Source organism: Lithobates pipiens, unplaced genomic scaffold (genome assembly GCF_037356315.1).
Source record: "Lithobates pipiens isolate NorthernLeopardFrog02 unplaced genomic scaffold, aLitPip1_a1.2 Scaffold_8, whole genome shotgun sequence".
Classification (NCBI taxonomy): Eukaryota; Metazoa; Chordata; class Amphibia; order Anura; family Ranidae; genus Lithobates; species Lithobates pipiens.
The window spans coordinates 350,219,478-350,233,886 of NW_027507903.1; the positions used below are offsets into that span (position 1 = coordinate 350,219,478).

The 14,409-nt window shown below is 44.7% G+C and overlaps 1 protein-coding gene across 4 annotated transcripts in view; it reads right to left on the reverse strand.

Moving 5' to 3' along the window:
- The window catches only part of ACSL6 (acyl-CoA synthetase long chain family member 6), a 342,759-nt gene that overhangs the window by 96,574 nt on the left and 231,776 nt on the right, over positions 1-14,409 (reverse strand). For all 4 annotated transcript variants that reach the window (XM_077473316.1, XM_077473315.1, XM_077473318.1 and 1 more), the window contains exons 4-6: positions 11,342-11,406; positions 4,046-4,147; positions 3,855-3,954 (exon numbers count right to left, since the gene is read on the reverse strand). In XM_077473316.1, coding sequence (XP_077329442.1) covers positions 3,855-3,954; positions 4,046-4,147; positions 11,342-11,406 — 267 coding nt within the window. The remainder of the gene's footprint in view (positions 1-3,854; positions 3,955-4,045; positions 4,148-11,341; positions 11,407-14,409) is intronic.

The following is a 14,409-nucleotide window of genomic DNA, read 5'->3' on the forward strand; positions in this document are numbered from 1 at the left end:
AAAAAACACTGAGCGCACCTAAACACGTGCAAACACGCCTAAACACTAGGCACGTTTAGAGCTTGAGCATTCATTTATTCCAATGGCCAGGATAAATTAATTAAGAAACTACAAGTCCAGTCTTCCACTGTGGCAGATGTACTTGTAGTTGTCAATGGAATACAAGCATGCTGTCCAGCTTTGTAACGAACAGCCACTACATAGGCATGAGCAAGTTGAAGAGAGAACATGCAGGAACTTGACATTCCATCCACAATCTACTGATTGTGGGTACAACGCTTTGCAGGCTCCTATAGGAATAAATGAATAAGTGCACATATTTTTCCTGCAAAAATGTTTGCATTTATTATGTTTTCCTAAAAGGTGAACTTAGCCTTTAACCACTTCAATACAGGGCATTTATACACCCTTCCTTCCCAGAATAATTTTTAGCTTTCAGTGCTCTCACACTTTGCCAATTACTCAGTCATGCAACACTATACCCAAAAACAAATTTTTTATCAATTTTTTCATACAAAGTGAGCTTTCTTTTAGTGGTATTTAATCACCACTGGGTTTTTAATTTTTTGCGACATAAGTGGGAAAAAAAGAGTGAACATTTTAAAAAAAACAACACCTTTTTTTAGTTTCTATGATAACATTTTGCAAATAAGTCATTTTTGTTCACAAATTTGGGCCCAAATTTATACGGCTACATCTCTTTGGTAAAAATAACCCAAATTAGTGGTTATTATTTAGTCTCTCTGAAAGTTATAGAGTCTACAATCTATGGTGCAAATCATTGAAAATTGATCACACCTGACGCACTGATGGCCTATCTCATTTCTTGGGGTCCCGAAATGTCAGGAAAGTACAAATACCCCTCAAATGACCCCTTTTTGAAAAGTAGACAGTCAAAGGTATTTAGCATGAGGCATGGTGAGTTTTTTGAAGTTGTAATTTTTTCCCACAATTCTTGGGAAAATTAAAACTTTTTTTATTTTATTTTTTCACAAAAATGCCATAATAACAAGTTATTTCTCACACACAGCATATGCATACTTCCAATTACACTCCCAAATACATTCTGCTACTCCTCCCTAGTATGGCAATATCACATGTGTGTGACTTTTACACAGCCTGTTCATACAGAGAGGTCCAACATGCAGGGAGCACCATCAGGGGTTCTAGGAGCATACAATTACACCTCTAATTTCCTAACCACCTATTAAATTGGGAAGGCCCTGGAGCCCCAGGACAGTGGAATTACCCACAAAATGACCCCATTTTGGAAAGCAAACACCCCAACGTCTATTCTATGAGGCATAATGAGTCTTTTGAATGGTTCATTTTTTTTCCACAAGTCTTTGGAATATGTGTAAAGAAAATTAAAACGTATTTTATTTAATTTTTTACACAAAGTGGTCAGTTTATAAGATATTTCTAACAAAGCATGTATATAGCAAAAATGACACCCCAAAATACATTCTGCTACTCCTCCTGAGTATGGTGATAGCACATGTGTGAGGCTTTTACACAGCCTGGCCACACAGAGAGGCCCAACATGCAGGGAGCACCATCAGGTGGTTTAGGAGCATAAATTACACCTCTAATTTTCTAACGACCTATTACACTTTTGAAGGCCCTGGAACTTCCCCCCTAATTTCTATGATGTGTCTTCCTCTCCAATTTTATCTCAGCAGCTTTTAATTTCAACCACCCATTCAGAGAAGATCAGTTCCTGGTTTATTTTGAAATAAACCAGCGAAGAGCAAGAACTTATAGCTCAAAATCACTTTTCACTGGTAGGTAATTCGGAATAAGCTGTAAGGTGGTTTTCTAGAACTACCATAAAAAAAATATGTGTATTTATCAATAGCACAACGATAAAGCTTCATACTCTGGATTCATCAGAAATAGCTAATGTATGCTGCACACAGTGCCGATCCTGACCTCCCTGGGGCCCTAAGCAAAATTCTGCTAAGGGGCCCTCTACCTGACCCATGATGCCGTGAGCTATGTAAACCATTTGCCATTGCCACACAGTCACACATGACACTTCAGTGCTCCCAATACAATCCTCCCTACTTTAAACAAAACAGTTAAAGAATAAGTACAACAATATAGAATAGAATGAGATTCAAACAAACAATATGTATTGAATAGAGTTCAGAATCCCCAGAGAGCCTCCCCTTAAATCAGTGTCCTCAGACAGTCTCTCCCTACATCAGGATCCCCAGAGAGCCTTCCCTTACATCAGGGTCCCCAGAGAGCCTCCCCTTACATGAAGATCCCCAGAGAGTCTCCCCTTACGTCAGGGTCCCCAGAGAGCCTCCCCTTACATCAGGGTCCCCAGAGAGCCTCCCCTTATATCAGGGTCCCTAGAGAGCCTCCCCTTACATCAGGGTCTACAGAAAGCCCCTTCTTACATCAGGGTCCCCAGAGAGCCCCCCTTAAATCGGTGTTCTCAGAGAGCCCTTCCTTACATCAGGGTCCCCAGAGAGCCTACCTACTTACATCAGGGTCCCCAGAGAGACTCCCCCTACATCAGGGTCCCCAGAAAGCCCCTTCTTTCATCAGGTTCCCCAGAGAGCCCCCCACATATCAGTGTCCTCAGAGAGCCCCTACTTACATCAGGGTCCCCAGAGAGCCTCCCTACTTACATCAGTGTCTCCAGAGAGTCTCCCCCTACATCAGAGTCCCCAGAGTGCCTCTCCTTACATAAGGGTCCCTAGAGAGCCTCCCCTACATCAGGATCCCCAGAGAGCCTCCCCCTACATTAGGGTCCCCAGAGAACTCCCCTTACATCAGAGTCCACACAGAGGTTCCCCCTTACATCAGAGGCTGCACAGAGGTCCCCCCTTACATCAGAGTCTGTACAGAGGTCCCCCTTACATCAGAGTCAGCACAGAGTCTCTCCTTACATCAGAGACCACACAGAGCCCCCCCCCTTACATCAGGGTCTGCAAAGAGGCCCCCCCCCTTACATTAGAGTCCACACAGAGGTCCCCCTTACACCAGAGTCTGCACAGAGCCCCCCCCCCCCCCACATCAGAGTCTGCACAGAATTTCCACTTACACTGTAAGGGGGAGCTCTGTGGACTCTAATGTAAACGGGAATGCTGATTTAAGGGGGGATCTGATGTAAGGGGTGTTCTGGGAACCTTGAATTAAAGGGGGAATACTGTGACTCTGGTGTAAAGGGGGTCTCTGCTCACCAAAGCATCCCCCCTCTCCCCTCACTTATCTAAGTCCACAGAGCACCCCTTAAAATCATTTTATACACTGGGAGGCAGGAGAGAGGGTGAGCTTACTCACCCCAGGATGGAGGCTGAGGCTCAGATTGTCTGCAGCTTTTATTTTCTGGGTTCAAACATGCCCGGGAAGTGTGGGTGGGGCAGATCCAGGAGGAGGAGGAGTTGATGAGTCCTATCTCTTCTCACGTCCATTCAGAGAGAGGAGGGGATGTCATTGTCAGCGCTGGTGTACTCTGAGGCTGAGCTGTGTGTGAGAGACAACAGCTCAGCCATACAGCCATCTCTAGCAGGCATATGCCTACCGCTCTGCTGCAGCTCTGCAAACACAGCATTTGGAAGCGGCGGCCGGTGGCTTTGCATAGTGTCACTGGCCCCTCATTACCCAGACATGAGTGCAGCCTTTTTACAAAGCATCAAAGCGGCCCGGGGGAGATTGCCACCCTACCCCCCCGACCTTGGGGGCCCCCCCACAGTGGCGGGGCCCTATGCAGCTTGCGTAATAAGCGTATAGGGCGGATCAGCTCTGGCTGCACAATTATAACTTTAGAAGTGCTACATCATTTTAGTTATATTCTTATCAGCTGTAATATATTACATAGCTATACATAATGAACTTACCCATGTTAATAATATACCGAATTGCACCATGACCCAGAGTGTCATATAGTGGAACGACCACCATGGAGTATGTGTAGCAAGCGAGTTCAGAGATAATCCACTGCAGAGACAAACATATTTCTTGTTTCCAGGCCACAGTATGAAATAATACAAAATAATATACTAATATCATGCAGCAAGCTTTATAATACCTCTGGGCGGTTCTGGGCAAAAACCCCAATGAACTGATCAGTTGAAGCCATGCATCCCTGATATAGTAATCCCGATCCTAACCACTCTGCTCTGTTTGACACCTGTCAAGAATTCAGAAAAACACAGTTAACATAGTTAATAAAAGGCCAACATTTTCACTGACAGAAACAATGTAATTTATACTTCTATCATACAGATTTGTTTTTCTGGAATAAAGAACAATGGAAATAACATTGTTTTCAATAGTGCCTGTTCACATCAATGCATCTTAGCACAGGGAGATTTTAGAAAAGGCTCCTGTACTACTTTGCTGTGATTCCAGCACAACTTTGGTCCCACAGAATATGCAAAGCACCTAAAAGTAGCATCACCTGTCCTACAGCCTCGGGAGTCAGGAGGACTGACTCCCAATCACATGATCATTGTGGTTATCTGTAATTGGCTATCACAGTGATCATTCCATAAAACCTGTCTCTGTATTTTCTTTCTCTTCTAAACTGAGAAATAAAAAAAAAAAAAAAAACATACTTACTTTGTATCTTTTTCTACTAATTAGTATATTTAGGCCTTGTAAACACTGGACTGGACTCTAAACTCCCCTGCATGTTATATGTGTTCATGCACAAATATGCCCCATACACACGGCTGGACATTCCGACAGATTTTGGCCGAAACTTGTCTTGCATACACATGGTCGCACAAAGTTGTCAGAAAATCTGATAGTTCGGAACGAGGTGACGTACAAAACGTACAACGGGACTACGTAGAGGACAGTAGCCAATAGCCTTTGTCTCCAAATTTTTTCTGAGCATGCGTGGCACTTTGTGCATTGGAATTCTCTACAAACGATCGGAAAAAGTCTGATTGGATTTTGTTGTCAGAAAATTTTAGATCCAGCTCTCAAACCTTTTCTGTTGGAAATTCTTGAAAAACTGCAGATATTGTGGGTGGGTCTGTTGTCTGAAGCTCGGTGGGTGGAGTCGTGATGTCAGTAGACTCCCCCTCCACCTCTACACTCCCCTTATCAACATGCATATTCTCCTGTGTATTTCTTACACTGAACTCCTGCTATGATCTCTAACATCCAGTCAAAACCCAGAAAAGTCCCCACATGACTTCAGCATGCCAAATCATGCTGAGGTGTGGAACAGCCAATCCTTGCAGAGCAGCAGAAACAAGGAGTGTGTGGGAATTAAAAAATAATACATGTCTTAGGCTAGTGCACGAGATATGTAAATCACCTGTCAATCACAGAAAGGGGGAAGAATGGAGAAAGATGTCACAGTTTGTCCATTTTATCTCACTGAAAAAAGATATGAGGATTGCTCAGAGCTGGATTAGCTGTTTGTGGCAAGACTGGGCACAGCTGATCTGAAATCCCATACTCTATATCAGTGGTTCTCAACCGGGGTTCCACGAGAGGTCCCCAGGGGTTCTGCAGCGATCTGTCAGTCAGGCAACTGACAGGAGTATCGCACAGACACAGGCAGAGATAGGCAGGGAAGCAGCTGGGATCCTATTGGCTGGAGCGCGCTGTTCCCTACAGGCCCCTCCTCCCTCTTGTCCTTCCCAAGTACATGACATCATCTGGACAGGATAGGAAGAGGAGGGGCCTGAGGGGGCACAGCGCGCCACTAGAAGAGAAATGAAATGTGCTCTGAAGCCAGAAGAAGAAAGTCACCGGTACTGTGCCCAGCGGTGTTCTCCTCCCCCACCCCGCACAATGTGCCCAACAGTCCCATTTTATGTCCCCTGTCATGTCCCCGACCCCATGTAATGTGCCCTGTCCCATGTCATGTGCCCTGTCCCATGTAATGTGCCCTGTCATGTGCCCTGCCACATGTAATGTGCCCTGCCCCATGTAATGTGCTCTGTCCCATGTAATGTGCCCTGCCTACATGTAATGTGCCCTGTCATGTGCCCTGCCCCATGTAATGTGCTCTGCCCCATGCAATGTGCCCTGCCCCATGTAATGTGCCCTGCCTCATGTAATGTGCTCTGCCCCATGTAATGTGCCCTGCACCATGTAATGTGCCCTGTTCCATGTAATGTGCCCTGCCCCATGTAATGTGCTCTGTGATGTGCTCTGCCCCATGTAATGTGCTCTGCCCCATGTAATGTCCCCTGTCATGTGCTCTGCCCCATGTAATGTGCTCTGTCATGTACTCTGCCCCATGTAATGTGCCCTGTCCCATGTAAGGTCCCCTGTCATGTCTCCTGCCCCATGTAATGTGCCCTGTCCCATGTAATGTCCCCTGTAATGTGCTCTGAATCTGCAGGAAAAGAAAGCATGAGTTTCACATTAAATAAGTATGTGTTAATATTTATTCTTTTATTTAATGCTATTTCTACAAATATTTTTTGTTATCAACAGCTCGCTGATCATACCAATGTTCCGTGAGCTGTAGAACATTATTTCAGGGGTTCATCGAGATCTCAACCTTTTTGCCAGGGGTTCCTCCAAGGTAAAAAGGTTGAGAAACACTGCTCTAAATTGTGCCAGACAAAAAAAAATAAAAAATTTGGGTTTACATCCACTTTAATGCAAAATTGAATTTATTGGTGTTTTTTTTTTCTCTGCCTGGGGCTCTGCTTTGATAAAGATGCCCTAATATATGTGTGTGTGTAATCATGCTCGTTGATACTCTATAATGCCTATTCATTAGAGCTACTGTACATTCTGTAGATTGTGAGCACTTTCTATGTATTCTTTTGTGTTTCAGTGTTTATTTTTATATGCGTTTCTCTGTAACAGGAAGTAAAAAGACATTTATTCTTATAAAAAATGCTTTAAGTAAATGCTCATATATCTGCTAAATTGCTTTACAATTACGCAAATGTACAAAGTAGGCCTACAGATTGCAAGCATACAAAGCAAATGGCTCTTTCAATGCTTTTCTTCAGTTGCTGATTGAAAAGAATGATGTAGAAAAATGATATTGATACAAGTAAAACAGCAGAAAATCTGCAGGTGTTCTTAACATTATGTAACTCCCAAACTGCCCCACACTGTAGCAGTGAAATCATAGTTTAAATATAACTGAAGGCAAAACTTTTATTTTAGTTTTGGATACAGTGCAGTGGGACTAGAACACTTGAAACATTTTATTGCTGTCTATGCCCCCGTTAACCACTTCAGCTCCGGAAGGTTTTACCCTCTTTCTGACCAGGCAATTTTTTGCGATACGGTACTGCTACTTTAACTGACAATTATGCGGTTGTGCGGCGATATACCCAAAAAATATTTTTGTCCTTTTTCCCTACAAATAATGCTTTATTTTTTGGTGGGATTTTATCACCCCTGCGTTTCTTACTTTTTTGTGCTATAAACAAAAGAAGACCGACATGTTTGAAAAAAAAAACACCAATGTTTTTTACTTTCTGCTATAAAATATAACCAATAAAAACATGTAAAACATTGAATTTCTTCACTGATTTAGGTCAGAATGTATTCTGCTACATATTTTTGGTAAAAAAAAAATCCCAAGAAGCATATATTGATTGGTTCGCACAAAAGTTAAAGCATCTACAAACTATGGGATATTTTTTTTTTACTAGTAATGGCGGCGATCAGCGACTTATAGCGGGACTGGGGAAAAAAAATCGGACACCTAACTGACACTTTTGACTCTTTTTGGGGACCAGTGACACTGTACAGTGATTAGAGCTAAAAAATATGCACGTCACTAAGCTAATGACACTGGCAGGGAAGAGGATAACATCAAGGGCAATCAAAGGGTTAAATGTATGCCTAGGTTGTGCTTGTGGGGGAAGGCAGAGATCTGTGTTCCTGCTTAGCAGAAACACAGGATCAAAGCTTTCCCTGCTGACAGAATGACAATCTGTCTTGTTTACATAGGCAGACTTCTGTTTTGTTCGTGTCCCGAACAATCGGCAGGTCCCGGCAGACGTTGAGTCTGCCGAACCTGCTGATTGGCTCCTGAATGAATGAATGAATGAAATACTTGTATAGCGCACAATGCAAACTGAATCGCCTCTGCGCGCTGTGGCGAGCTTTGATCATCTGCTAAAAGAGGAAGGTCTTGAGTTTTTTCCTAAAAGCCAGGTGATTTTCTTCCAGGCTGATGTTGATTGGTAGAGCATTCCATAGCTGAGGCCCTTCAACAGCGAATCTCCGATCCCCCTTGGATTTATACCGGGCTTTGGGCACGAGGAGGAGGTTTTTGTTGGCTGATCAAAGACTGCGGTTTGGTGTGTAATGATTTATTTTCTCCATTAGGTATTGCAGAGCTTCTCTATGCAAGCATTTGTGAGTGAGGCAAAGGATCTTGAACGTGATCCGATTTTTTACGGTTAGCCAATGTAAGCTCCTCAGCGAAGGAGAGATGGATTCCCAGGGTTTTTTTTCCTGTTATCAGCCTTGCCGCCGTGTTTTGGATCAGTTGTAATCATGCAAGTTGATATTGCTGATATTGATATTAATCCTATGTAAAGCGAATTTGTGTCCAATCACAGCAGGAGCGGGTCGCCAGCGGTGTGTGCCCCAGATCTGCAAGTGTTAGATCTTGTACTAGGTATGTGATCTGGAACAGAGCGACTGCCCTGCCACAGTAAATGTACATGGGATGGTCACTAAGTGATTAAAGAGATTCATCCTCTCTATTTGTCCTGTTTATCAATATCATTAAAAGTGAAAGTAAAAGAAAATTTCACATTTTATATTGTCTCTAAAAAAGTAATAGAGGGGAAACCTTCCAATGGACACATTCGGTCTGGTGACTTTGGATCCCCAAGGAATTCCCTTCATTTGCAGGGATTTCCTATCAAATCATGTTTGGCTATGGGACAGGACATTAAAGGGGTTGTAAACCCTAGTTTTTTAAAAAAAACAAAAAATACAAACATGCCACTCCACTGTGCAATTGGCTTTGCAAAGAGTGGCCCGATTATCCTCTTTGGGGTTCCTCAGCAGCGCTGGTGACTCCTCCCCGCATTGAGTGTCCACGTTGGAGATGCGCTCTCCTTGGTGGACACCCGTGCAGGCGCGCTCCCGGGTCCCGCATCTGTTCCATTCACACAGAATGCAGGACTCAGATCCATCCCTGGACGAATTTGATTGACAGCAGTGAGAACCAATGGCTGCCCTGCTATCAATTTATCCAATCAGGATGCGAGACACCAGGTAGAGCTAGTGTGCTTGTTTACGGGCGGAGAAGGATCGGGGTCAGGTAAGTAAAACTGGGGCTCAGGGGGCTGCATGGGGACACAGATGTAAGGAGGGACTGCTTTGATGGGGACACAGATGTAAGGAGGGACTCCTTTGATGGGGACACAGATGTAAGGAGGGACTCCACTGATGGGGACACAGATGTAAGGAGGGACTCCACTGATGGGGACACAGATGTAAGGAGGGGCTCCACTGATGGGGATACAGATGTAAGGAGTGACTCCTCTGATGGGGACACAGATGTAAGGAGGGGCTCTGCTGATGGGGACACCGATGTAAGGAGGGGCTCCACTGATGGATTACACAGATGTAAGGAGGGACTCCGCTGGGGATATAGATGTGAGGAGGGCCACTGCTGAGGGCACCTTATGTAAGGAGGGACTCCACTGGGGACACTGATGTAAGGAGGGACTCTGCTGGGGGCACCTGATGTACGGAGGGAGTCTGCTGGGGCACCTGATGTAAGGAGGGACTCTGCTGGGGGCACCTGAAGTAAGAACGGACTCCGCGGGGGGGCACTTGATGTAAGGACAGACTCCACTGGGGGCACCTGATGTAAATACGGACTCCGGGGGCCTCTGATGTAAGGACGGACTCCGCTGGGGGCCCCTGATGTAAGGAGGCACTCCGCTGGGGGCACCCGATGTAAGAACGGACTCCGCTGGGGGCACCCGATGTAAGGACAGACTCTGCTGGGGGCACCTGATGACATCTGGTGGCAGGCGACGTAGCAGGTGACACGTTTAGGACACCCACTGATTCTGCATTATGGTACGTTCAGTGACAGCCTTCACAGTGTTAAGTGTTAAGAGGTTCTTAGTCTGAACACAGGAGGGGAGGCTGGAAGGAAAAAATGCACCATTAAGAATTTAACTTGTGGATGAATGGCCAGATTCCCAGGGAGACGCCAGAGAGTGACACAGGGGCTTAACACTGTGAAGGTGAAGGCTGGTTTCCCCCAGTAGGGGTATGGATCTGGTGAGCGCAACATAATTTATTTTCACCAAAGTGCACCGGGCTTCTCTGTGGATACTTGCACAAGGCACCACTTAGAAATCATACACTGGCTAGGAACTGTTTAACACATCATAAAGGACTTATTGGCACTTTACATCTATAGGATAAAAAGATTTTATTTTATTTTGATTTTAGTTTTTAACATATTTCATCTGTTTCACGTAGTTTTTTTTTTTTTTTTTTTGGGCATGAGGTCCCTGTTACGGGACACACAATTCACTTTCCTAATTTTTTTTTAACACCGATGAATAATTGTTTAGACCACTGCACTGATAAGGAAGTATTCTATTAACACTATTAGAGGACTGTATAGTGACACACATAGTAAATCTAAAGGTATATAGCCAACTCTACCTGATTTTCTTTTCATGTATCATGCATCCGCCCCTGATGATTGGATAGATCCCATGAAACGCGTTGGGCTTAACCTAGATGCAATGCATACATACCTATATGGTTTTTGGATCCAGGCAATATTGTGGATTATAACTGTTATATTATAGTGATTTTCTATTATGGAGGATAATACTATTGTATATTCTATTTGTACTTTTAACATGTAAATGATTTGGATACATGATTTGTTATATTATGTGCCATTATTGCATGTATTGTCTACCATATACCTACTCAATAATGGCAAACATGATTACCTGATTACAAGTTTACATACTTGTTCGTGTTTTACTTTGACTCTTTCGATTAGCCACAATATACACACCTTATTTAAAGTCCCGACCCTCTTTCTTTTATGTGCTAATTTTCCAGAAAGCTCATAAACCCTATTTAGTCTGGGCTTGTTAATAGTGAACTATTTAAATAACTAATTTAATGTTTTAACAGGATAACAAAAAATAAATAAAAAATAGATAGATAGATAGATAGATAGATATGCAGTATCGGAGGTTTTTCCATGAATGTTGTTTAGCATGGATAGAGGAATCTACTGCATTAGAAAAAAAACTGTATGTGTATAACCAGCTTAAGAAAAATTCTCCACTTTCATGTAAAATTATATTTTCAGTTAGACTGACTTCTAAAATACATTATATTATAAAGCAAAATAATAAAGGAAATACTATATTCTCACCTCTTTGTATGACAGCCACTCATAAGGCTGGTTGGGTTTCCTGGATCCTAAACATGGTTCATTTTCTATCAAAATAAAAGAGTGTGTTTTACAATCATTACAACTACATACTGCATTTAATTCTAACACTGATATAAAAAAAAAACACAAAAAAAAAAAAACTAAGGGAATTCTATGGTCACAGCATACAGTTTCATTTTTTAACATCTGCATTGTAATAGCAATACAAACAATATTTTTTTTTGACAATCAAATATAAGCTTACTTGAAAAATCAGTTTCATGTTGTGAGTGCTGCCTGTCTGCTAGCCATCTCTTTCCACAACTTCCTAGCTTTCCTGCATGCTTTGTAGTTATTCCTCCTGTTTACTCGTGATGTGTAAGGACTACATATCCCATGGTACCTTGCTTCGCTCAAGCAGTGACTGCTGTACTGACTCCACCTCCTTAAACTCTGCTGTAGTTCAGGAGGCAGGCTCTGTGAAATGTGTGGCACAGCAGCACCTTCTCACAGGACTTAAATATGAAGTCACAGCACAATATGCTGTAAAACCATGTGCTTATTTATTGTAAGAACAAAGAGTCAAACCAATTAAAAATCCATATACTTAAAAAGTACACTGCATCCTCAAGTGTGCATGCTTTGTCTAAGCCATACACCATAAGCTTATTGCATGTAATGACATCCAAAATAGTGCTGCTTACTTAAAGCGGACCTCCACCCTGAAGTGGAAGTTCTGCTCATCTGATCCCTCCCCCCCTCCGGTGTCACAATCGGCACCTTTCAGGGGGGTGCAGATACCTGGATTATCCGCTTCCGGGACAAGCTCACCGCAGCTCACCGCAGATGCCCCACCCCCCGTTGTGTTCTGGGAAACACACAGTTCCCAGGACACAGCGGGGACCAGTAGAGATGCGCAGTGTGACTCGCGCATGCGCAGTAGGGAATCGGGCAGTGAAGCCGCAATGCTTCACTTCCCGATTCCCTGACAGAGAATGGTGGCGGGGGCAGCAGAGAGACGAGCGATTGCTCGTCATCTGTCGCCGACATCGCTGGACCCTGGGACAGGTAAGTGTAAATTTATTAAAAGTCAGCAGCTGCAATATTTGTAGCTGCTGGCTTTTAATATTTTTTTTAAAGGTGCAGCTCCTCTTTAAGACCGGGGTGGTAACAAGCTAGTACTGAGATGGAATGTAGGGGCCAGCTTCTAATGCTCCAACAATGAGTGGCGGTGGGGCTAAGGCTCGGATAGAAGATCAAAACACTTTGGGAACCCCGCTATGAAGCCTAAACAGAATCCCAGGGTACAGAGCCAACATGCTGGATGTGATGTCATTAGCTGGGAGAAAAACTGCTGACCAAAAGCAATGGGGCTAGAACACACGCTAAGCTGGAGTCAGGTGTATGTCGCGGCTGTGTAAACTGTGTTTACTGTGCTTCAGTTGTTTGTGAATGAACTGGAAGCTCTGTACGGAGCCCTTCCTGTTCGTTCATTCTTCATGATTTTATTCTCTAATTGTGCTACAGCCTAAGGTGGACTTTGAAGGCACTAATTACATAACATGCTCAGGGCCGGTGCACCCACTAGGCGGATTAGGCAGCCGCCTAGGGCGCACTGCCGCCTAGGGGCGCAGCCGACCCTTGCATCCCCTTTCTTCCTCTTCTCCCACCCCCAAGCTCCCGGCAGAGCCACTGACAGGGGACCCGGGGAGCAAGGAGTTCAGTGCGGCGGGAGGGTGGTAGCCAAGCGCTGTGGTGTGCAGCTTCTCCCCTCTCCCTCCCAGGATTTCACAATGCTGGAGGGAGAGGGACGTCTGTGTAGCAAGGCAGGGAGCCAATAGCGCTCCTCTTCTGAGTGGGAGGGCGTGACTGCTGAGTTGCTCCGCCTCCCACTAACTCCTTAGCCAATCGTATTGTCCAGCCCGCCACATTTGACCAGAAGATGTTGGTCAGAGCAGGGAGGGATGGAGAGGACCCGACATACCTGAGCATGGGGAAGGTATGAGATAAAACTTGTCCCAATGCTGGCTGCAGAAACGTATCAGTGTCCTCCTTCTCCTGTGCTGTGTTTAGGATATGCAGAGATCACACTGATCGGGATGACTTCCCCTTGTCTTCTCAAGCTGCTTCTTATCTGTGGTTTTATTTATTTACACTGAACACAGGACAGGAGAATGCTGATTAGACTTCTGCAAGACCTGCAATGACTGCTGTTTCTATAGCTATATGTGTCCATCCATGATTTGTTTGACCTTTTATTTATCTTTGAAGGAATTAGGTTGGTCAGGCTGGGAGCGTCTCAGACCTGTTAACCATTTACTGTCCTCCTGTGCTTAAGAAATTACTGTTAGTTTTTTTTGTTTTTTTGGCACATTGTTATATCTTGTAAACTCCTGTTTACACATATTGCAGTGATCAATGTTTTTCCACACTGGTCACTGCTAGCCTAGGAAACGCTTGTACTATGTCCCTAGTCTCTGACCCTCTTCTGTACCCTGTCGGCAGTCTCTGACCCTCTTCTGTACCCTGTCCGCAGTCTCTGACCCTCTCCTGTACCCTGTCGGCAGTCTCTGACCCTCTTCTGTACCCTGTCCCCAGTCTCTGACCCTCTTCTGTACCCTGTCCCCAGTCTCTGACCCTCTTCTGTACCCTGTCGGCAGTCTCTGACCCTCTCCTGTACCGTGTCGGCAGTCTCTGACCCTCTCCTGTACCCTGTCGGCAGTCTCTGACCCTCTCCTGTACCCTGTCGGCAGTCTCTGACCCTCTCCTGTACCCTGTCGGCAGTCTCTGACCCTCTCCTGTACCCTGTCGGCAGTCTCTGACCCTCTCCTGTACCCTGTCGGCAGTCTCTGACCCTCTCCTGTACCCTGTCGGCAGTCTCTGACCCTCTTCTGTACCCTGTCGGCAGTCTCTGACCCTCTTCTGTACCCTGTCCGCAGTCTCTGACCCTCTTCTGTACCCTGTTGGCAGTCTCTGACCCTCTCCTGTACCCTGTCCGCAGTCTCTGACCCTCTCCTGTACTCTGTCGGCAGTCTCTGACCCTCTCCTGTAGCACGTTTTGCAGTCTT